This window comes from Canis aureus, chromosome 12 (assembly GCF_053574225.1).
Source record: "Canis aureus isolate CA01 chromosome 12, VMU_Caureus_v.1.0, whole genome shotgun sequence".
Classification (NCBI taxonomy): Eukaryota; Metazoa; Chordata; class Mammalia; order Carnivora; family Canidae; genus Canis; species Canis aureus.
The window spans coordinates 50,909,856-50,935,659 of record NC_135622.1 but is presented as its reverse complement, the minus strand read 5'-3'; the positions used below and the strand labels follow the sequence as shown (position 1 = coordinate 50,935,659).

The following is a 25,804-nucleotide window of genomic DNA, read 5'->3' as shown; positions in this document are numbered from 1 at the left end:
TTGGTCTGGTACCTTTTATGATATCATTCACCCTTTGCTTCTTTAGCTTACTTCATATAACAGAAAGAAAAGGATAGCACTTAATTTCATGAGTTTAGAGAAAGTCCCAAGTCATCATTTTAACTACTTTGCATTTCAGTTTGTAGATCTGTAACATGTGAATAGTGACCACTTCCTCAGGGTTGTTGAGAAGAGAAAACTAGATAATTGAGTTTAGTGCATGTAAAATTTTCCCACCAAAGTTCTTCTGGAGGTAAGCCTTAGATCCAAGATTTTAGATCTAGGGATTACTTCCCAAAGTACTCTGCTGAGAAAGTTTTAGATGCACTAAACTCAAATGCTCTGTATGTGATGGGAATATTTTTTCTTTTATATTTTCTTTTATTTATTTTTTTAAAGGTCTTATTTATTTATTCATGAGAGACACAGAGACATAAGCTGGGAGAAGCAGGCTCCATGCAACGAGCCTGACATGGGAATCGATCCTGCGACTCCAGGATCATGCCTCAGGCCGAAGGCAGGCACTAAACCACTGAGCCGCCCAGATATCCCTCTTTTATATTTTATATATATTTTTTATGAAGACAAATATGTGTATTTAACAAAAATTCTACTTAGAACTATTCCTTTACTCTGCTTTCCTTATGCAGGTTATGTAATAACTCCTCACAGTGTAGCAGACATACACATCATGACATTTCAGAGCTCTCTTCCAGTTACCATGATGGCTACAAGGCTGGATGATAGAGCCATTAATCAGTCCTCGCCCAGGTAGTTCATAAGATTGATGATATGACAAAATAATAACTATGTACAATTCCCTATAAACTAGCCTGGAGTAAGAGGAGGGGGAAGAGATGAAGCAGGATACAACAGGCTCCTGGAGGAGGGAGTCTTTGAGATAGGCCTTGAATTATGTTTGAGGCAATATGTGTAAAGATGTGGATTCAGAAGGAGCATGGCATATTTGAGAAATTAAGTGGCTGGAAACATACAGCAATTACCCTTTTGTCCTCTCCTTTGAATTTTAGTGGCCATTCTTGAATTCCATGTTGAGCGAGACCTATGAATTATGACTCAATTGGTGTTTTGAGGTGGAAGGGAATGGTGAAAGTGCATAATCTCTAATAGCTATTCTGAGTTACTTTTTCAATCACCAGTGCTTCAACCAATATGGAAGACACAGGATAGCTTATGTCCCAGATAAGAAGGTTTGCTAACCTTATGCAAGTTTATTAAACATGATCTAAGTGGGTAAATTTGGAGAATCCAGCAAGTCCACATGAAAAAATATTTCACTGATGCTCAAAAGGTGGTTTACACAGCTCTGAAAGAGTTCTCAAAAGAAACCAGACCAATCCTTCATGTCCTAGAAGTATTCAGAAACCTAAGAAAATAGCTAATAAGACCATTCATTTCTGAAAAATGTACAAAGGGGCCATGCATTCTTTGGTGATGTGCTCCAGAAAAATGTTAACAAAAAGATGGTTTTTACTATTAAACCATCAACTGACTTTGGCCTGCAAAACACCAGCTGGCTTACATTACTTGTAATGTGCTTTGGTGTGTCTCTGATGATAAATATGAAGGGTCCTTTAAGATATACAGAAATATTAAGCAACTAAACATGCTTTTCCCCCTTCCTTTGAAAATTTAAGGAGTCGAAAGAAACATGGAGGCCTTTTAAATGTAGGGAAAATTACATATGGCTAAATCAGCTTTGTTCTGACTACAATGAGCCAATGAGACTTTCTTAGAGGAGAGAATAATTGAGTTTGAGCTCTAAAGGTCAAGACTTTATCCTTGCATAAATAAACAAATAAACAAACGAACAAAAGATATCTTCCACAATCCAGCCTCAATCTGTCCCAAATAGTATCTTACAGGTTTATTTTTATCTTATTTTTTATTGTATTTTATTCTATTCTTTTTTATTCTGTTTTATTTTATTCTCCACCAGAGTTGATCATGTCGGTAAGATAGGTCTTACCCTAGCGCATGCCATGCACATTCCTATCACCAGGTATTTACTCATTCTTTCTGGGAGCAAAGCCTTCTCTGGTCACCTTAGTTAATATTGATCTCTACTCCCTCTTGCAAGTGTTTCCCCACCCCGACCCCCTGCTTGTCCTCTGGGACCTTGTACACTCTGCTGTTGAGGGTAGTGACCATTAAATACAATCCAATCTCATAAACAATGATGCATATGGTCCTACAAGTACTTTTTTTTTTTTTGCCCTGCTTTGCCTCCTGTTAACACAGTAGATCAGAGAACCTAATAACACAATGGATACCCCAAACCATGTTTTCTTCGGTGGATGACCAATGCACTGCATTTGAAAATCATGGGATTTTTCTACTTGAGCTTATAACATATGACAAATAGTTCTCCTCTGTGCTCTCCAAATTCAACTCCCCTTAAAATTTCATTATTGGTATAGAAACTTAAAAGAATCTATTCATTAGTTTATTTATTGAATAAGAATTTTACTCCAAGCTCTGTGCAAGGCTTTGGGGATAAACTAGTAGGCAAACATGAATGAGAGACATAATGAAAGGATCATATGGTCAATGTAGAAATTGGTATAAGGGAATAGAGACTGATTCCTGTTACCCTTAGGCTCTTTCTTCAAATTCCTCTACTTTTAGGAGAGTAACTAGAGGTTGATTTCATTAAAGAATTAGGTAGAAGACTGAGTTTCAGCACAGAAAATTCATTCTAAGAGAACTCAGTGATCTATGACATAGATAGTAACCAGAAAAACAAATCCCTTTAGGAAGAGATCACATAGACTAAGGGGAGTTGGGGTATTGATCTGAGAAATTAAAAGCACTTCTCAAAATAAGGACATATTCTCAAAGGCATAGTATAATCAATCTACTTCTGAAGTAGAGCAAAATGTTTGGCAATGTCAAAAAGATGGAAGTCTCCCTTCTCCTTCGGCGTTTCCATTTTCCTGAGCACTCTGGGAGATAGAATGATTTAGTAGACTGACTTCAGGATCCAGGGATACATAGTTCCTAGCTTTAAATTCCAGTTCTGCTGCTTACTAATGGTGGAGTCTGGGCATGCTTCTTATACTGGAGGCTCATTTTTCTCATCTGCAAAAAAGAAGAAAATAATGTTTAACTTGCAGAATAATTATTTTCTGATGACCCATTCCAGGAAAACAGAATACCAGGACCTATGTCTAGATTGGAAATTCAGGAATCTCTTGAGAGAGAGAGAGAGAGAGGGGAACATGTATGTAACCAAGCAAAGTACCATCTCCAAGAAGGGAAGCAGAGCACAAGAACTGGGTCCAAATATCAGCAATCGTAAGAAGGTAAATAGAGCTAATGAGAGCTAATGTATTGTTGAGAGACACCTGGAAGGCTGACAGATGTAACAGGGAGAAAATTCTGTACTCATTTGGTCCAGGAAATCATGAAAATTTATGGTTGAAAAAGTGAAATACCAATAACAGTGCCTGGTATGGAGCGGACACTCAAAACCTATCTCTTACCTTTAGAGTTATCACAGTGGCAACAAAAGTTATGGACAGTGTAAACAGCTTTTGAGTTTAACTCTCATCACACACATGATCTCAAGTGAAGCATGGCCCTGTGTGGTGGTCAAGGCATCACTAAGGCTTAATTTCCTCTTAATCTATATAACAGAATATGAAGCTCGGGAATCTTGATTTGCCCAACCTTCCACAAGTATAAGACAACAAAGCTCAGAGTTGAACAGAATATCTGATACAAATAAAATATTATTAATACATTGATAGTTCTACATAGCTGAACAACAGAATCACTGGAAGGAGATTTAAATAAAAATTTCTGAGCTACTCCAAAATTGGCGAATTAAAAATCTCAGATTGAGAGCAACAAACTCTATTTAAAATATTACCTCCAGGGGGTGCCAAGGTGGCTCCATTGGTTTAGTATCTTGATTTCAGCCCAGGTCGTGATCTCAGGGTCCTGGGCACAGAGCCTACTTAAGATTCTCTCTCTCGATTTATATTTTTAGTAATATTAAATTCATATTTGTTCACCTTAAAAATTCTTAGTGCATATAGCTTTTGAATAGAATCATACATATATTCTTGGTAATCATATTGATTGTGAATAATGACTTCTATAATTTCTTTTCCAATATCTTACGCATCATATTGATTTTTCTTATGTCATTTGATTACCTGGACCTTACTCTTGATTTTAATAGAATTTTCCAAATTTATACTAAGTATAATATAGTCTATAGGCTTTTGGAAGGTTAACAATAGTTATTCTAGTCCGAAGTCCATAAATTTTATCAGGTGTGGGGTTTATGGGGCAGCCCGGGTGGATTAGCGGTTGAGCACCTGCCTTCAGCCCAGGGTGTGGTCCTGGACACCCAGGATCAAGTCCCACGTCGGTCTCCCTGCATGGAGCCTGCTTCTTCCTCTGCCTGGGTCTCTGCCTCTCTCTCTCTGTGTCTTTCATGAATAAATAAATAAAATCTTAAAAAAAAAAAGATTCTCTCTCTCTCCCTCATTCCCCTCTACTTCCCCCCAACCCCCCAAAAAAAGAAGAAAAAGAACTTCCCCAAGTGAAATAATGGAGACTCCCTTCCATTAGAACTCCCTGACCCATGTTCCACACTTGCCTTGACTTTCTGACCTTGACTGTTAATCAGATAGTTGAAAGATTGTTACATGACCATCAACTCATTTATCTCTGGAAATCAATACTGATTCTTTGCTGACAAGAATTCAAAAATGCCTGGGTGACTCAGTTGGTTAAATGACAGACTCTTAATTTCAGCTTAGGTCATGATTTCAGAGTTGTGATATCAAGCCCTGCATTGGGCTCTGTAACTGGACATGGAACCTACTTAAGATTCTCTCTCTCTCTCTCCCTCTACCCCTCCCTACCCTGCTTATGCTCTCTCTCGTAAAAAAAAATTAAAATATTATCTCCAGTAATTTTGAGACAACTGCTTTCCGGTGAGGGACAAATCATCTAGGCACAAGTGCTTTCTTCCACCCAAGATCTACACAGTAAAATCGTATTATTAATCCTACCTGGTTAGAGCTAAGCTAGGACTATAAAAACTTTGAATTTATTCTTTAATAGACTATAAAAATGACTCTGTTTTCACTCTTGTTTTCTCTGGCAATCTTTCTTTGCAGTTACTATCTAAAATGTTCTTTTAAGGGATCCCTGGGTGGTGCAGCGGTTTAGCGCCTGTTTTTGGCCCAGGGCGCGATCCTGGAGACCCGGGATCGAATCCCAGGTCGGGCTCCCGGTGCATGGAGCCTGCTTCTCCCTCTGCCTATGTCTCTGCCTCTCTCTCTCTCTCTCTGTGTGACTATCATAAATAAATAAAAATTAAAAAAATAAAAAATAAAATGTTATTTTAATAATTAAAAAAATCTTTCTTCTAAGAAGAATGAGGAAATAGATAATGTAGCAAATGATATGATATGGATTCCAGGAACCTGATAAATAGTTTTAGTTTAATTTCTCACCCCCCCCCAAAAAAAAAAAAACTTGTACATGGAACATTTTGAATTCTATAGCAAACAAAGGCAGATGGCAAAATAGTTTCATAAAAATATTTTATTAAAGGAACAAGAAAGATTGAGAATTTGGGTGGTATCATCTCTTTTTTTCTCACTATGATATACATAGTGAGACTTCTATCTTGAAATAAGGAGATAAACTGTGTGACCCAGGATAAGGTATCGACTGTCTCAGAGATTCTTTCCTTCTACATTAAATATGAGCATCATATTTGTCTCATAGTGTTCTAGGAAGGATTGAAGGAGATTATGTGAATAAAGGTGTCTGCAATTAAGTCAGTTGTAAAATAGATATTCAATATTAAGCTGTGTCTGATCCACTCTTTAGAATGATTTGCAATGAAATGGTTCTTCAGTCATTATTTCTTTTCCTTCATCTTCTCATCTATAAGTAGAAGAGTATTCAGACACAATATAATCTCTGGAATCTCTTACAAAGCTGAAGTTCTAGATCTTATATTTCTAAAAAGTTTTCTGGGTGATCCCTAGTTAACCAGAACTACTTCTGATAACTCAGTTTGTCACTAAGAAGGCAATAGGAATTCCTAGATAATCAATAACACTACATTGAAAGGTGTATTAAATATAGTGCTTAGGATTTGTTTGTGTTCATTGAATTCCAGTGTTAATAAGAAATATATTAAAGTGAACCATAGTGAATGCCATTATTTCTTTAATATAGAAGGAGCTTCAAGATCTTGTGTCACCTTTTTGTTTGTTTGTTTTTTGAGAAGGGAAGAGACAGAATCAGGGAACGGGTAGAAGGAAAGAGAGAGAATCTTGAGCAGGCCCCAGGAGCAGTGCAGAGGCCCACATGGGCTCAATCTCTTGATCCTGAGATCATGACCTGAGCCAAAATCATTAGTCAGACACCTAACTGAGCCACCCAGGTTCCCCACCTTTGTTTATTCCTATAGAGTAAGAATTATCATTTTATTGGCATGTTGACTGACCAGTTTTTTATTTTATTTTATTTTATTTTATTTTATTTTATTTTATTTTATTTATTCATGAGAGACACACAGAGAGAGGCAGAAACATAGGCAGAGGGAGAAGCAGGCTCCCTGAGGGGAGCCAAAAATCTGGGACTCAATCTCAGGACCTCAGGATCACGAGCTGAGCCAAAAACAGATGCTCAACCAAGGAGGCCACCCAGGTGCCCCAACACATCAGTTAATGGAAATTTTTAAATAATAATAATGGCAAGTAGGGTTCTCTAGCTATTTTGATATTAGATGAATTCTGGGTTCATTATCATGAAAGTTTAATTTTGTGTGTATCTACCAGACAAGTATAACAGTGTCTGGTACCTGTAGCAGTTGAACAAAAATTCATCAGTAGAATTAACAAGTGCATTTTCTATTGAATTTTATTAATTGGTATGATGATGTAGTGGGAAAAGTATGAGTTTGAAGTTCTCCTGATCTAATTGTTTTTTTCTTTTTTCATTTTATTTTACCCTCCTCCTTTTCCCCCTATGTCTCTCCTACTTCTTTATCCTTTCCCCTCCCTACCACACTTTCCCCTCAAGGTCACCTGTTGGTCCAACACTGACCCATTTTCTACCATGTTGTGGAATCTACCAGAAGTACTCTCAAGAAACAGTGGAATGCCAACAGGCAGAAGGGGATGTGAAAGGCAACAGGGCTCCAGCATCATATTTTCATCATTGACAATGGAACCTGACATATGCTAAGCCCGTTTCTGATTTAGGCATTCAGTAAAAGGAAACTCTTTATGAAGAGTTAAATACAAAAAATATTCCTACAGTGAGTTAAATCATCAAGCAAACATGGTTTATAAATATTCCCATCCCATTGTTTTTGCAAGAATGCAAGCCACACCTAAGAACACATTCCTTATTTTGTAGAGAAATATATGGTGCTGCACACTTTGCTGCCACCGTGCCAAGACTTATCCTTAAGTTTAATTTCAACCTTCTTGTTTTCCCCTTGTGCTATAGTATGACTCCACAGTGCATCCTTCCATCTGTTGAAACAGAGAAGTGCTTGCATTTTAGGCTGAGATGACTAATATTCATGAGGAACGAATCCAAATTCAAACTAAATGCACATTTTTGCATTTGTCCAAACCTAGCCATGAATTATCTCAGGCTATCAATAGAAGAAGAGAGAAGTTGCTATCTGTAAATCCCTATTTGTTTTCCCAAATTGCACCCTTGGCAATGGGTGTGACAGAAAAATGTTCAGTATTCCTAGTAGTCTAACCTGCCAAGAGAGATAAAGCCACTTTGATGTCCTGGGACCAGAGACTATACAGATTTTTACCCAAAATGTTTTTCATAGGGAAGTGGGCTAAAACGACCTGCCTGCTTCACAGCCTTTTGACTCCAGGAGACAGACCTGTGGCCCTGCCGACCAGGAGGTGGCAGGTCTGACGTTGCTTGAACTTAATAATGATAACTACCCTGGGCAATAATGATGGTAGTGTTAAAAGCAATAATATTAAAAGCTGGTAGAGTAATAGTTAATATTATCAATGCTTCCATTATTTATGTGATTGCTATGTTCCAGCTCCATGCCAAATAACTTGCACATATTATTCCATTTACTTCGTACCCTTTCCCTGTAATGAAGCCAGTAAAGCTCAGAGTGGTTGCATGCCAAAGGTACTCAGGACTGAGTAGCAGAGCAGAAAAGAACAGGGTAGCAGGACTGAGTCTCGTACCTGCCTCTGCCTCCCGGTAAGATCTCTACCTTTCCTGTGTTGCCTATGTGTCTCCTTGCATATATGCTGTTGCCTTTCTCTGGCAGAGCACCATGGACCTCCTTCTGGGACAGCTTCTTCTAAATCACTGTCCATAGGAGCACCCCCAACATATACCACATACACATAAAATTGATCTCTTCTGTAGGCAAGTGAAAGAAGATCCCAGAGGAGATCTCATTGTGTGGCAAAATGAATTGCATTTGCAAAGTCTGTTGACTTTAGCAGAGTGTTCTCATACTCCTCTTTTTCACTGGAGTTTCTGTCCCTGTGAATGTGACTTGGGGGGCATCTGGTGACAAAGTCAGAGGACCTGACTCTGGCAGCACTTCTCTTTCTCCTAGAGTCTCAGTTACTTTCTTTCATGGGCAAAAATTTGTTCACGCAGCTCTATTTTCTGAGCACCTACTTTGTACTAGGCTAGATACTACACACCTAATATTTTCATTAGTCCTCACAAAAATATTAGAAATATTTTTAAGCTTTTTAAGTTTAGTTTTGTTTAGGTTAATGAGGAAAATTAGATCAGAAGCATATTTTGTAACTTGCCCAAAGTGTTAAGTTCCATTAAACCTATAGTTCTCAACTTCACTCCCCTTCTCCCAAGAGATTTTGCCAATGTTTGGTGATAATTCTGTTGCTGCATCTGGGGGCTGGAGAGGGGCAGGATTACTATTGCTTTCTACACGGTGGAGGCCAAAGATGCTATTAAAGATCCTATAGTGCATAGGACTGCATCCTCTTTCCCTATCCCCAGGAAAGGATTATCCTGTCCAAAATGGCAAGAGTGCTACAAGTGAAGAACTCTGAATTAAACGGAGAGGAGTTTGGATTCTGTGGTGTAACCACTCTGGCTTGTGACTTACATGCTCTGAGGTGGACTCGGCTTTGAATCAGGGCCTCTGGTACTATTCCAGGAGAATATCCACTCTCCTGTCATGTGCATTAGCCTAGAAGCTGGGGTCCTCCCTCCTTAGCCATCTGACTCTCCCAGAATGTCCATGGCTTAATGCCTCAATGCTCCTGCAACCCACAACCCCCCCTAGATGTATCAGACTCCTCTTCTGCATTTTGTAGCAAGTGAGTCAGGAAACATCATGACCCAGGAATCCTGGGGTTCTGAATATTCTTAAGATTTAAGGATCCCTTTGAGGAGAGAAACTTTGAGGAATGGCCACAAAGCTGGCTCCCTCACACTGGTTCTTGGCTCAAGGGAAAAAGGGAAGGGGTCTACCCAGTTCTTTTCCAGAATACAGGCCAATTTCAGTGAGGCAGAAAAGGACTCAGGATTCAGGGCAGCTGCTCTGTCTGGGAAGAAAGATGGAAAGTTTGACTGCATATATGCGCCATCAAGTGACCTGACAATTTTAAACAGAGAGGTACTATTCATGGATATTCTATATAAATAGATGTTTGTTGGGACAAAAGTTAAACTGATGGTGTAAAAACCTTGGCTTGAGGCATTTAGTGAGACTTATTTCATTCAAGTATTCCTGAAAAGATATGCAACTGAACACTTCTTCTGTGCTTCTCAGGCACTGAGCAAATCTTGGGCTATATAGATTCCAGTCCTGGGGGAAGGAGATCATGGGGAAATAGGATAGGAAGATAAGTTGTTATGGCAAAGGGAAGTGGGGGCAAGAAGGGGAAGGGACTAGAAAGACATCCAGCAGGGGGAATGACATGTGGGAAGACCCCAAAGCAAGAGAGGGCATGGGGAATTTGAGGACTAAAAGCAGCCCAGTGTGTTTGGGGCACAGAGCACAAAGGAAGAGACATGGTGAGGAGAGTGTGCTAGAAACAGAAGCTCTGGGGATGGTGGGCTGAATCAAGTCTGAGTCAGAATTCACTCTGTAGTCTGTGCCATGCCGATGAAGGACTGGAGATCAGATCTGAGCGTCAGAAAGCAGGGAAGAACACAGAGACCCGTGAGATCGTTGCTTTGAAGGTGCAGACATGGGCGGATGATATTTTGACTGGAACTGCAGTGGGAGATATACAGAGAAGTGGATGGATCTGATGCATACTTGGGTGGAGGGAAGGCCAGGAGTTGGTGATGAACGAGCTGTGATAAGTGAGGGAGATGGAGGTGAAAGGATCCTGTCCAGCTTTCCCTCCAGGCAACTGGGTGCATGCCATTTACCAAGTCTGCAATTCTCGCTTTCCTCATCTGCAAAGCAGAAGCAAAATCCTCACCTTTTCCGACTTACAAAGCTGTTTTAATGGTCAAGTGATGTAATAAATTTAACAGGGTTTTGTAGGCTGTAAAGAATGATAAATGTCTGGGCTACAAGGTGATTGTTCATAACTATTATGATAACATGTTCATCTCTGTGGCTTTGATATCAGTCCCTATGTGCTGTAAAACATCAACTCCAGCTCTATGATAATATCACTTGGGTGCCTTACAGCTTCCTGATTTCATGGTTACAGAAAGAGTTTACAGATCATATAAAATGACAAGGGAAAAGGTGTGGCTCCATGTTCTCTAGCATGAACTTGGCTTTTAAATCTTGAAATTGACTCTGATTGCCATGAGAAAACCCAAACCAGCCCAGCTTGGTTACTGACATGACTGGGGAATTGGGAGTAGACAATGGAAACTGTTTCTAGTGTATCCTCGTACTGAGTTGCCAAAGTATGGCTGGGTCTCACCAGTCTCAACCTGGTAATTATCCAAATGGCTCTGGGTCATCGAAACCACAGGGAAGAGCCTACTGGCTTGCTGCTGCTCTGTAGCTCGAAAGCTATGACTTTCTTTCTTCCTTTCTCTCTCTCTTTCCCTCCTTCTTTCCTTTCTTTCTTCCTTCCTTTCTTCCTTCCTTCCTTCATTTCTTTCTTTCTTTCTTTCTTTCTTTCTTTCTTTCTTTCTTTCTTTCTTTCTCTCTCTCTCTCTCTCTCTCTCTCTCTCTCTCTTTCTTTCATCTATCTGTAACTTTAGAGAATAGAATGAGGAGTCCAGCCCATGTTACAAGGAAAATATTCAGGCCCAGTAGACTTAAGCTCAGTCACAGCCTTGCCACTTATCATTGTGTCATCTTGCAGAATTCATATTGAGAAGTATCAGTTTCCTTGAGCATTATTTGGGGGTATAGATAAATGACCCATGTCGGGGTTCTGAGAAGCAGAGGAGATAATGAATAAACCTTGTAAATTGCAAAATGTTGAGAAAATTAGATGGATGGATAGGTGGATGGATGGATGGATGCTGAGATGGATGGATAGATTGAATAATATTAATATAGTTCCATTGAGGAGAAAGCATATACATACATATATATCCTTATCCCCATATGTGTGTGTGTGTGTATTTCCTCACTTGGGACAGAGGATATATTTGTAGAAAAAAAGTGCATTAAACTGGAAAATCAGTGACCCAAAGTTATCTATCAGTGTAAGTTTTAAAACTATGTTCCTCATTTATGGAGGTACAGATAGTATAACCTGACTATATCCTAGAACGCTCCAGAATTGGAGGTTACCTCAAAGACTATACACACACATATTTTTTCAGGAGGGGTCAATGTGGGAGGCTTCTTTCTGTGTGAATCCTGGCTTGTTTGTGGTGATCCATGCAGGCAGCAGTGGTTTGGGGATGAAGCCCAGATCTCTGACTTCTTCTTCAGTACTCTTTTTTTTACTCAACCACATGGCCTCTCAGGAGTCTATTTCCTGCCAAATATCACAATTCTCCTTGAGCAGGCAAGTGAGGGTCAGTGTCCCAGACCACTGGTGGTGATATAGTAAGTCTGACGGTGGCAGCATTTCATGTTCATTGCATTCACTGCTCAAGCCAGACAACATTACTGATTCTATTCATGTAATTGGAATTATTTTTTCTTTAAAAATATGACCTCACTGGTTAAGACCATCATTTTATACTATTCATAGCTACTCGGTTTTACTTTGTTTCATCTTTAAAATAAAGCAAACTAGCTCTATCACTACACAGCTGAACAAAGAAACTAGTGAGTATTAAAATAAGCTTTATGGAGGAGAGAAAGCTCTTGCTAGGACACTAGCTGATCTCCAGATCCTGAACACCCCGATTCTGCTTTCTTTTTGGCAGATGAAGAGTGATGTCAGGAGAGAAGAGAGAACATAGTGGCATTTTCTGTTTGTCAAAACATCTTGAACACTTTTCAAACATTTTGAGTTTGTTAAAATCCAGACTGCCTAGTGCCAAGCAGTTTTGCTTAATTTCTAAACCCTTGAGTATTTAAAGGGAAATTTAATCGGTATTTTTCTGAATCGTTTCATTTAACTCATCAGTGTGCTGTTTCATAAGACCCATTTGATGCCAAAGAGTCCTTCTATGCCAATTTAGAAACTTGACTCTGGAAGGCTCTGAAAGTCTGAGATCAGTAAAAACTGCAGAGACCTAGGGGTTCTAGAATCTCACAAACCAAGGTCTAGAAAGGACTACAGAAAAGTCTTGATCAAGATCATTCAAGCCACCAGGAGAAAAGATGGAATGTTAATTCCAAAGCACATATATCTGCCTCAGACATTCCTCTTTTTATGTTCAAAGTGTCTTCAAGTTCTGTGGTGGAGAAACATAACTTCTATTAGCAGAGACTAGCCCATTGGTATGAATGTGGGATTTTCAGGATTATAATACATAGAAATGAATGTTTTTAAAGTGCTCTCCAGTAATTGGTATGACTATGTACCTTTGCTGTGTCCAAGTGAGGGTCCAAGGAACTCAGAGGACAACAGTGTCCCAGAGATAAGAGCTTACTGAAGTTCTTTCTCCTTTATCACCAGCTTGCCTCCCACCAACCGAGTAGCAGCACTCAGAACCAGTTTCTGTTTCTGTGCACTCAATACTGCAACACACACACACACACACACACACACACACACACACACACACACAAGTATATTTCAATGTTATTTGTTCAAAGGTGTTTAGAACTGGATTTTGGAAATAGGCCAATTCCCAAAAGTAGGGAACACATCAATACATCAAACCAACAATGATGTGGCCACATAAATACAGAGGCTGCTGAAGCAAAGGCCTATTTATTTTAGTGCCTCTTCTCTTCCAGCCATGATGTCTTGTGGTTTGCATATCTTTAGTCATTTATCTGCCTATTGCTCCTGTGAGTGTGACAGATTTAAGTGATTTTATAGTGATGATATTGGTATTTAGTGAGGTTAAGTAACTCATCCAAGATTTCCCAGATAGTAAATAGCAGAGCTGGATTTGAGCAGAGATCCATTGCTTCCAAATATATGCTGTTTCCATTTGCCATTCTGCTTCCTGCAAACAATGTTTGGTTATTAGTCGTAAGTTAATAAAAGTGGTGCAGCCACGTAAGTGATGTTCATACTGATTAAAGGGAGCTTAATTAGCTACATTTTTCAGGGAAAATTTTAAGTCCCTGGAAAGGTTTGGGCTTTCCTAACCTCTGATTAATTATCCTCTGGAATTTTATTATAATTCACTTAGAAGTCATAGCAGTACATTTTCCCATAGAAATAACATGAAAATTATAGTCAGGTTTCTGTAATAACTCATAAAAGCCTGTAAAACTCCATAATTCTGGGATAGGGAATAGCCCTGGAATTAAGAGCATGATCAGTAACTGGTCATTTCAAGGGGCAGTGGTCATGGGAAGAGCTGGGAAGTAAAAAAGTAGGGACATAAGCAGTGTATGATAGTGGTTTCTATGGACTGCAGCAGCTCTGTCACTGGTATGGGAGCATTTTAGCCAGAACTACACCCTAGTCATTGAGCCCCAGACCTTCCATTGCTTTGGTTTGTGATGATAAACTTCAAGGGGGTAGCATCTGTTGTTCATCAGGAATTTGGGGAGACTGAAGATTTGTTCTCTTCCTGTAAGATTTGGGATCTGAAAAGCATCACCTCTCTGGACAGATTCACAAGCCTATCTCCTAAGTAGTTTTTCACATGAACTTTTCCATTCTTTCTCTGTAATACTGTAACACCAAAAAGGCATGTTTCTTGCCCTTTCATTGGAGATATCCATATATGTTCTGACATATCATGGGTCCTTAGTATATATTTGTCAACTGAAAATCTTCAATGAATTCTCCATTTGGCTATCAGCCTTGTGATTTTCAGGAGATTTTATCAGCCAAGCTGTAGAAGAAGGAAAGTTGTCATGTTTTGGATACATTAAGGATGTGGGTGACTGGAATGCCTTCTTCTTCATGTACTGGATGACTATTAGCCAATTAGGAACTAGACTCGGGCATCTCTACCTCCAAAAAATTTTCTGTCGTGCCACCAGGCTCCAACAGAGGCTAGGGTAAGCATCAAGATATTATTCTATGATGATAATTTATCACTGTCCCCAGATTATTTTATTATTTTTTGCCCATCTCTTATATTATTAATGCCCATCTCCAGGAAGTCCTGGACATTTATTCCTCTTGGAAACCCAACATCTAATCCGATGGCTGACTCTTTGTGCTGAAGCGTTTAACTGGTACAAGCAGAATAATATCCACCTTCATGTGCCCATGAAGCTGTCTGTGTCATCATCCTGGAACCTGGGAATATGTTAGGTTATAAAACAAAGTGTGATTAAGGCTGCTAATTAGCTGACCTTAAAATAGCAAGATTATCCTGGATTACCCAATGTAATCATAAGGGTCTTAAAAGTGGAAGAGAGGTTAAAAGAGGAGTCACAGTGATGCAGTGTGAGAAAGACTCAACCCTCCATTGCTAAATTTGAAGATGAAAAAAAAAAAAAAAAGATCATGAGCTGAGGAATGCAGATAACTTCTAGAAGCTGGACAAGGTGATGAGATGGATTTCTCTCTAGAGCCTCCAGAAGGGAACACAGCATTGCCAATATCTTGATTGTAGCCCAGTGAGTTAGACTGCTGACCCATAGCCCAATGAGATGACAACTTTGTGTTATTTTGAGGCTCTAATTTGTGGTAATTTTTTATATGACAAATACAACCGGGATCTCCAAATTTACTCTTTGGGATATGATAATGCGCCTGTGCCCTGATATCCCAAAGAGTAATCCTCAGGCTTCCATTGTCCAGATGAGCATAAGGTCCGATTTATCAGGCCTCTGTCATTTATTTGTCCAGGAATTCATAAGGGAATTCATGAAGGACAAATTCTGCTTGTGTAACTTTCATTTTGCTAAGGTCAGAATTTATAGGCATGCATTTTTAGACTGGATAATGATGCAGGTGCCATCAGAAGGAGTATAATGCCAACAGAACCAGTTGTTATAATGTCTTTGCAAAGGCTGATCCAGTACTTTCATGAGTTACCATGAACCAAGAATTCTGTGTCTGCAGTGAGATGGCCAGGCTGACATTTTGCTCCTGCTACTACTGTGTGTCAGAGTAAACAAATGCCCATTCAACTGTGATTCTTTTGGAGGAGCAATCCTCTCCTTTCTGAGGTCACATTTACCCAAAGTCTAAGATTCTCGATAATCATGGCTTTCTCCCTCAAATAGTGCTACCAGGTCCCTGGGCTGAAGCAGCATTGTCAGCAGGGATCCCATTCGGTTTTGAATGACTTATGACTAAGGCTTTTGGAGGTTGGTAAATCTTCTGCAGATCCCTGCCCCCTCTACAGTGGTTGTCCAAGAAAATGAAGTAAGTTTGTTACCCATGAAAGGGGACAGTTCATTGAGGTGGAGGAACCAGGAATGGTGACTTAACTGGTTCCAGAGAAGTGCTGGAAGCACATTCTCCTAGAAGGGTTAATAACTTGCCAAATGGCTCACCTTCTTAGGCACTCTCCCCTCCCCCAAGTTAGAAGGTATAAATCATTGACTATCAGGATAATGAGAAACAGATTTGCCTCTGCTAATTTCTGGGATGTAGAAGGTCTTTAGAAAAAGCCTCATAAGACATTGCTGAGTGTTATGAGCCCTACCGCCTTGATAGAGGGCACATGTGGGATGCAGACCAGCAAGTCTGTGTTCCAAGTGGTGGCTGCTACAGGGGATGGGGGAGTTGCACAGGTAGTACCTGTAAGCCCATCATGTGTTCTAGCAGATAAGGAACCTCCTTCCTACATTTTGAACACCAGAGCCAAGGATAAGGAAAATGTAGTCTACTGTTCTGTGCACTCTGAGTATGTACATCCTTCCCTTAGACTGAGGCTGGCATCTCTTTAGAATATCTGTGCTCTGAATAGAGTCATAAGGGGCTGGTAAAAACCCAGTGACTTCCCTGAATAAGTGGCTAAGTCAAAATCGCTGGGGGTTCATAGGAACACACACTGAATGCAAAACTCCACTTCATGGGAAATTAAGTTAATGTAAACCAGAAGGAAAAGAGCCAAGGAGAGAGAAAGCACTCTCTGAAAAGAAACCTAGCTCTAGATTCTGAAACAGAGTCTGTAGGAGGACAGGACAGGGAGAGGCAATGGAAGGAAAGTGTCTGGAACATGGCTTCCTCTGACTGAGCCTCAGCAACTCTCTGTGGAGAGGTGATAGCTCCTCATTTCCCTGCAGGGACCCTCTGCAAGTGCTGGTCTCCCTCAGAAGCTCCTGGTTGCCTTATCCTCTGGGTGCAGAGCAAGACAAAAACACTGTGGGAGGAGTTTCTGCAGGTGACCCTGCACAGGACTACAGCTCCACACAACTGTAATGATCATCTTGTGAAGTCAGAGACCTACCTCATTTATCAGGGGCCTCTAACACATGAGCTGTTACATTTTAATGTGGCCTTTCTGTCCAGTGGCAGAACTTGAGTGAAAATGAATGCTATGTTACTTTATACAAAGGAACAGACTATAGTATATCACAGAATCTTAGGATTGGAAGAGGACTTAAAGTGTCTATCAACTCTTTCATACTGCTGTGTAGAAATTGGGCTTTGGAGGGGAGAAAGCTTCGATTCTCCCTTTTTTAAGTTCATGGAATATTTTTACCTTCTGAACAGTATTTGTCAATGCCTCCATGTTGGGTTCCCTCAAGGTATATTTTTGAAAGGTATGTTATCCCTCAGAAACTGATGACTCATTGCAGTGCTGCTGGCAAACCAAAGGCCAAGATCTGAGAAAGAAGCTATGGTATATTTTGTACTATCACGTTGCTCATAGATAGTAGAACAATTAGCTCTGACATGGAAATATAAATTCTATAGAAGGGCATGCATATAATTACCTTATTCTTAAAAGAAATTTACCAGATTCCTACATTTCCGAAAGTAAGTACGTGGCTATATTTCATATATAGAGTTGTCAGTCTGGTGATTTTCAGATAAGTGAAGTGTTATTACAAATACCTGATATGTTATAATGAAGTATCATAAGATGAAAAAAAAGAGACAAAATAATTCTAGGTAAGTTTAACTTTTGTTACCATAATGAAAGAAACTATATTCTGAACATTTAAAATATATACTATGAATATTATTAGTTTGATATGCCAGCATACTTTTCTTCGAATAGAAAAACTTATAATAACTACATTAATCATATTGGAAATTAGTATTACCCTCTGAATTTTTGCCTGCCAGAAAACTATTTGAAAGTAATTATGTTAATATGATGAGGGTAATTTTCAGTTGGAGAATTACTCAGTAGATGAAATCAACAAATTTCTTTTTGTAACCGTGTGTGTGTGTGTGTGTGTGTGTGTGTGTGTGTGAAAATTTAAACCAGAGTGTTGGTGAATACAATATCATAAGGGGAACTTTGGTGACAGTCTATCATCTGTGAGTGCTAACAAATATAACTCATGGCCAGAGCCAACTTAAGTTCTCAAGATGAGAAAGAGTAATGTGTTGTGCAGGATCCTCACATCTTTTGACCCACCTTCCTTTGTTTTGCCAGGAGTGAAAGGAAGGGATCCCTGCATCTTGGGGAAAGCCTGAGCCCTCATCCTCAAAAGCCACCCATCTCATCCTGTATGCAGCAAACTCTCTGACCCCACTTTGTCAGTTGGCAGAGTCCTCAAGTAGAAGGAAATAATAGGATGAGGAAACAGGTTATTACCTCCCAGCATTGGCTTCATGTGTTGCTGAGACAGGACTGTGCCCTGATTGGGTTAAGGGAGCATTATTAACGTCAGTGGAAGGATAAGACATGGAAGTTATGTTTGCATGTGGGCTAGGAAGGTGCGGACTAGAAAGCTCCAGAAAACTTATTCTGATGGAAGCAGAGAGGGGATGGGGACTAATATATTTTTAAAACTTTTCCAAAGTTGCTCTCCCAAGCAAAACCAGAGAGTAAAAGTCACTTTATTGTCAGCTTCCTATCAAATTTCAGCATTTGACTTAATTATTCATTCTTAAATCACGTGGCTTCAGAAAACTGATATTGACCCTCATTCTGCTGGCCCCAAATGGCTACCACTTATGTGACTTATTTCCAGTATAGTTTTTATGTTTTCTCATACTCTTGGGAACAGCTACCACTTTTTAATCTAGCACAATCCCATATAACATGTATGTGTGTGTGTGTGTGTGTGTGTGTGTGTATTGCTGACTTTTGTGAAATATTATGGAATGATTATATATACATAAGTGTATATAATATATATATAATTTATATAATGATACATGTATATACATGTATGTATATGTAATCTTTCACATATAATGTATACATAGGGGATCCCTGGGTGGCTCAGCAGTTTAGCTCCTGCCTTTGGCCCGGGGCATGATCCTGGAGTCCCATGTCGGGCTCCTGGCATGGAGCCTGCTTCTCCCTCCTCCTGTGTCTCTGCCTCTCTCTCTCTCTGTCTATCATAAATAAATAAATAAATAAATAAATAAATAAATAAATAAATATTTAAAAAATAATGTATTTAAAAAATAATGTATAAATATTTAAAAATAATGTATATATAATCATTCCATAATATTTCACAAAAGGCAGTGATTTCTAGGTGCGTTACTAGCTAAATAAGCTTGAGACCCATTGGACTAATTGAATTTTGGTTCAAAAAGTTATCTATCCAAATATCTCTTATTCTTGCTCAGCCTAGTGAAGGACATGGGTGAAATGGGCATGTTTACTGCCTACATGGCAATTCCTTTCAACTCACAAGGGTGACTATCAGCATCTTTCTTTCTACATGTGCATGTCTAATCTTCCTTTTAGACTAGGACAAAAGGAAAGAGGAGATTCTGTTTTAAACTTTCTTCAAGTGTGGTCAATATAGAACAAGAATTTGGTGATTGGTTGATTCGTTAATTTATGAAGTTAGAATTTCAATGGGGTGATACAAAACTTAAATCTGTTGGAAAAAAATAGAATCTTGGAACCAGAATGAACTCTCACTCTGTCCTGATTTTGGAGAAGGCTGAAGAAATCTACAGCCAGAAACCAACAGCATCCATGGCAGAAATATCAGGCATACAGATGCTAATCCTGTTTCCCCCTGGGTCCCCTGTACCCTGGTTGCTACTCCAGCTCTCCTAGCAGATCCCCTAACCTCTGTAGAATTACCCTAGTAACTGTTTCTCTTTCTCATCAGAATAGGTGAGATGATGAAAGCTGTCTATAAGTAAGATATGGGCAGTACTTGGAGGGATTAATATGTTCAAATTGCTTGTTGAGGCCCCCTAAATCAGTCAGGGAAACATGTGTCCCCTTGCCACTCTCAAAATGCAAAGGTACATTGTAACAGAGTTGCACAGAGAATAGAGAGCTTCATTGAATTTCCCAGGGAGAAGTTATAATTAAATTGCAGCTTTCAGGATTGTGATAGAACAGCCGAGTGCCCTTGACAGGATGGTAACCTCTACATTCTCCACCAGAGTTTGTCTATAGGCCATGAGCAGCCCTGTTTTGGCCCCCAGCCACCAAGTAACAAATGCCATCTTGATGACACAGGACTCCTTGGATCTCTCCAAGCTGAGGCTGAATGTAGTGCAGGGAGCATCTGTAAATTGTTAGGATATTACATTTCAAAAGAAATAAAGGACACGGAAAGCTGACTGGCCAATCTGTTCTTTGGTGTCTGGAAGCTTCCTCTCCTTACTATTAATTAATTAAGGTATAGAGTAGCCTAAGGCGAGGAAGGAGAGGAAGCACCCCCCCCCCCTAATTTTGACATGATAAAATAGCAGCAATTTACCAACCTGATTGAGCAAATGTCTCAATTTCTTGGTAGGATTGTTTGTTTTTTTAATTCAAAAGACAGTCAAGGTAAAATTTCTTAAAACTAATTTGAATTTCTAAATATAAATATCCTTGTTTTGTTACTTTTTATTTTATAAAAGTTTTAAAAGCTGGCCTTAGAATGAAAGAAACCATGGGATCCTCAGGAAATATGCTTCCTTGTGCAAGGGTTTATGTATGGAAAACACTGGCTCGACTAGGATGTCCTGAACTACAACAGGAGAAAGACAGGAGAGGATTATATGTTGTGAAGCTCATCAAGACCTTCATCCCAGGGCTGGAAAGGGTCTCAAACATCACCAGCTGGGTTTTCTAATCTAATGAACTAATCTCAATTTAGATAATCCATTCTGTTTAGGACCATTGTATTAGAAAGTTCTTCCTCCTACTGACCTATACTCTGCCTCCCTATCACTCTTGTTCTCCTCATTTCCTTTCCATCCCTTGGGTCCCTTCTTTTAGGGACATGCAGACACTACCTTCTCCTTTCACTCTTCAGCCCTTGTCTTCTTGGAGCCAAGCACACCCAGTCTTCACAACTGTTCCATGAAGACCTTTCTTCACTTTCCTGGCTTCCCTTCCTTGGATCAATTACTATTTATCTAGAGAAATTCTTTCTCTTAATTAGAAAGAGCATGATACTCCAGGTGAGGTGAGTTCTAAAAACTAGATATTCTAAAAACTAGATATTCAACAACCAGCAAGTCTAAACATGAATGTTTAAAAATGGCAAGAAGAGTAGGATTTCACTGATAATTGTTCAACTTTAGAATTTTCTTCAAGACGTTAAGATAGAAATCTAAATAAGTAAAAGTGATAAATTGCAAATGTATATATACAGATGTAGACATGTGTGCACACAGGGTGGTCCACTTGACAGAGGATCCTTATAAACCACATTAGTTTCAGAAGCTTCCAGAATGCCTTGGGTTCAATTTATGAGGTAGGCTTTCTTCAGGGCTCTACAATGCATAAATAACTATTGATTAGCTTCCTAGAGACAGGTTTTTAGTAGAACTCTGAACAAGGGCATTAGAGAAATGCCCCCAATGAGGTCATTTTTGTTGACCTGGGACTACATAAAAATGGGAGTATTGAATGCTTAATGTCACATTTTATTGCTTGGTTCAGCTAATTTCTCTTGTGGGAAGCAAATGTTTTTGAAAGCATTCCAGAGCCTTTGTAGTGTTAAAACTCATTACCTTGGATTTCATATGAGCCAAAAAATATACAACAAACTAAGTGGTCTGAACCTCAGCAAAACTATGAGTATCATGTCATGCAAAAATAAGGTGAATTTAGAAACTTGCAGTCTTATTAATAGAATGCAATAAAATACATTTTGGGGATTCTTTTATTATTATCTTATTAAAGTACTAAAGATAATTTAATGAACAGATTAAAGAAAATATAGGAAATATCTTCTTTAGGGAGATTATATTACTTTTCTATTAATCTGTAACTCTCCAAATGAGTGTATGAGCTTGGGAAAAACCTGCACATTTTACCTAAACAGTGTACTTTTACAGACCAGAATACACTTTTCATTTATTGACAATAGGCTCCATCCCATGTCAAGTTCTTTCATATACATAATTTAATCCTAACTTTTGAGGAATTGTTTATCCCATTTTACAGATAAGGAGTCTAAGGCCCCAATGCCACTATATTCTGATAAATAAAAGGTATCAGTGATTCACAAGAGCCAGTAAAATTTTATTGCTCCATTTGGACCTAAGATACCCACAATCTGATTGGTATAGACTTCTTTTCCACTTCTTGTCTATAAGGCCCTCTACTATTAATTAAATGGGTCAAGTAATAGGCATCAGTTTGTGAATTCAAAATCCCACAACTTTGTACCCTTCAAAATATTCTCTGTTTTCTATTCTAGCTGTGAAATTATCCAACTTCCAATCATCTGAATAACTGAGTCCTTCTACAAGCAATATTCTCAACTGGCCCCTGATGAGAGAGTGCTCTCTATGTTCTCCTAAACTCCTTGTCCATAAATACTGAGAGGACAATAAAATATTTTACTATGAATAGGGTAAAACAAGTCAATATATTTAAAAAAAATTAAAATGTTCTTTTCTCTAGACAAGCCACACTTTGTATTATAGGATTCTACCAAATGACATAACTCAAGCTCCAAATTATTCATAAAGTCATTCTTATAACTTTTTTAAAGATTTTATTATTTATTTGAGAGAGAGAGAGAGAGAGAACAAGCAAGGGAGAGGGGCAAAAGGAGAGGGAGAGGTAGAAGCAGACTCCCCACTGAATAGAGAGCCCAATCTGGGGCTCCATCCCAGGATCCTGAGATCATGACCTGAGCCAGTCAGATGCATAACTAACTGAGCCACCCAGGCACCACAAGTCATTCTTATAATTTTTAAATCACATTTTGATATTAAAACATTGCTGGCATGTACATTGTTTTGGTACAAGTGTCACTAGCTAAATAATGACCCTGTTTGCAACTTGATTTTGACAGGGAGATGCACACACATTTCTAATAACTCTTCATTAAAGAGGTGACTCACTCATTAGGTGACTCAGTTCAATAAATAGAGAATTTCTTTTAAAATCCGTTCTATTATTCATGGCACTAAATCCTTTACCATCTTCAGGTAAACTTATATAATTACATTAAATTATTTTAGCTCACATATTTCTGTCTGAGATATTAACATAATAAACATAATAAATATCTCATGAACTAGGTCATGAAAATCATTCCTTAGAATGTTATAATTATGAACTTGATTTTGTCATATTTTGTTCACCTTTATTCCATAGAGATTTGCAAACTTTCCTTGGTCAAGTTTCATTATACACTTAAATTTATGGTATTTTTTACTTTTTTTCATCAAATCATGGTCACATTTTCATATATTAAGCCATTTAATAAGCTGTTTCTCTTGGAATGATACACTGTTTTTTTTCCAAATATTTTTTCATCTTTATTCCTGTATATTTGGCTTCTCATATACTTATTGTGTCAGTTTCTCTAAATAATAACGAAAAGATTCATCTTCTGTAAAACTAAAGAAAGAATTAAAATTAGGATTCCATTTATTAAATTGCCATTTTCAAATTGTGTAATTTCTCCAATTTCAGAATTTTTATGATTGGCTATTTAAGACTTGGCTCAATTTCAAGGATTTTTGCTTTCTATGCTACTTTAAGATCAAAATCTTCCTTCAATAGTCATGATTTCAATTCTACCTATACCCCTAGATCTCTTCTGTCTGAAGTTTAGTTGAAGCATAATCAGTAAGATGTATTCATTTATTCATTTATTGCATTTTACCTTTATCCCGAGGAATGACTTAGACAGTAGCAAACAAAAACACTCAAAAACATTTTTCAAGATGTAGGTATTTCTCCAGACTTTCTGCCTAGCCATGGCATCATCTACACAGCCTAATCCTTTGATCTTTTGTTTCTTCATCAATGCATGGGGGTGGTGGGGGGCGTACCTTCTCATGTATATTTTTTATGAGGACTACTTGAAATGCAGTTGTATGTAAAAACATGACACACATTGGGCTTGTCACAAATTATGCTATAATCATTATTATCTGTGATGTACAATTATTGTTTCCATATGCCCAGCATCTTTGCTTCCTTATTTTGATAGTAGAAACCCTTTCTTTGGAGACCTGCTTCTCCCCTACTCAAACTGTGGGTTTCTGCATGCTGCCAATTCCATGTCCCCAAGACACAGTGTGAGTACATGACCCAGATCCAGATAATAATAATAATGTTCCATTCCTCTGGTGACAGTGATTGATCTGGGAAGGGCAATATGACCCAAGCTATAGGAATCAGAGGTTTTTTTTTCCCGTGATTCTCTTAAGTAAAGTAACTAGGAAAAAAATTCCCTTTCCTCACTAATATAGGAACACCATGGATATGATGACTGCAGACCTATTGGTGACCTTATCCTCTATGCTATCGAGACACTAGAGAGAGTAATGCAGACACTAGGGAGAAGTAGCAGAGACAGCATCACAGAAGGGTGAGTCTCCTGTCCCCAAGGTTTCCAGTTACTATGTCTCTTCCATTATTTTATGTGCTTGCACATATTCTTACAATGAGCATATGGTAAAGCAAGTTTGAATATAGTTTTTGCCATTTTTACCCAAGAGCTTTTCTTATGAGTATGTATATTTACATAAAGAAAGGCAGAATTGTCAGAAAAAGCAACAGAGAAGACACATTTCAGGTAACTGGTGGTGTCAGCAAATTTAGATGTTGAAACCTATCTATAACGTGAAGACCTACAGAACACAGGCTTTCAAAAGGAAAGCACTATAGTTAAAAAGGAAGAATAAAAAATAGAACAGAATGCAGAGGGAGGTTGGATATACCTTTGGGGCTTGGAGATGTCACCTGGCAGAGAGGAACTGGTGGGAAGATAGCTGCTGGATGAGGAATTTGTAAACAGGCCATTGCACTGCAACCTTCCCTAACCTAATGTGTCACCTCTGTGATGTAGATCTCTGTGGGAACTCTTGATTAAATTCAGTAAATGCTCTTTTCCTTTCAGTTATTTGGTCTTATAAAAGGGCCCTAAATTTTCTTCTCAGTTCCAAAGCCCAAGCTCTTGACCAATTCATGGTATTGAGTGAGCTCTGTGTTAAGTGAGGGAGAGTTGTGCAGCTAGGCCTTTATGCATTAGTTTGGCTGTCACTTGCTCCATTGCGGGGAACAGACTAAATCACGTAGGCTCTGGAATCCTGGGAAGAAACGGACACTTTAAGCTTGGCTTGTCTCCTTTCAACTGACTTGAGAAGAGCTCTGCCATTTCTCACATTTTCATCCTGGATATTATTTTCACAATAACCGGCCCTTCCTGGAGCTGAGAACAGGGGTAACATGAGGAGCATCTCTTTCTCAAGGGGATTTTCCTTTGAGAAATATCCTCCATCCTCTAAGTCATTCATAGCTCAGGGTGAAATGCTTTGGGATGTTTTTGTGGATTTTCACATTACTCTTCATCTCCAAGGAGCAGAAAGTCTCCTGTACCCTGATACAGGGTGTCACATCCCACAGAACTATGGGATGTTAGAGTAAAATGAGACTAAAGATGCCATCTTCCACACAATTTCATCTCTCTGCTCTTGGACATCCAGGAGAGTGTGTCCTACACATGGTAGGAACAAGGCTGGGCTGACAACCCCGGCATCCTGATATCAGCTTCTCTCCCCCCACTACACACCACACTGCCTAAGGACACCTGAACTTGATGGAGCTTTGCTCTGCACTAAAGCTCATTCTGTGACTGAGTTAAGCTCCTGATCATATGGTGGCTTGTCTGTGTCTCAAACTGTGATGAGAATGTAGGTTTAGTGAGACCACCACTGCTGAGGCCACAGAGTCCTAGTGGTGGTGAAGACGGAAGCTGCATAGGTTCATGAAGGTACCATGC

The 25,804-nt window shown here is 38.9% G+C and overlaps 1 protein-coding gene across 1 annotated transcript in view; it reads right to left on the bottom strand.

Moving 5' to 3' along the window:
* Positions 1-273: 273 nt before the first annotated feature.
* The window catches only part of LOC144281191 (uncharacterized), a 388,757-nt gene continuing 363,226 nt past the window's right edge, over positions 274-25,804 (bottom strand). Inside the window, exon 4 of the mRNA XM_077844038.1 lies at positions 274-3,102. Within this exon, the coding sequence (XP_077700164.1) occupies positions 3,028-3,102 (75 nt within the window). The 3' untranslated portion in view covers positions 274-3,027. The remainder of the gene's footprint in view (positions 3,103-25,804) is intronic.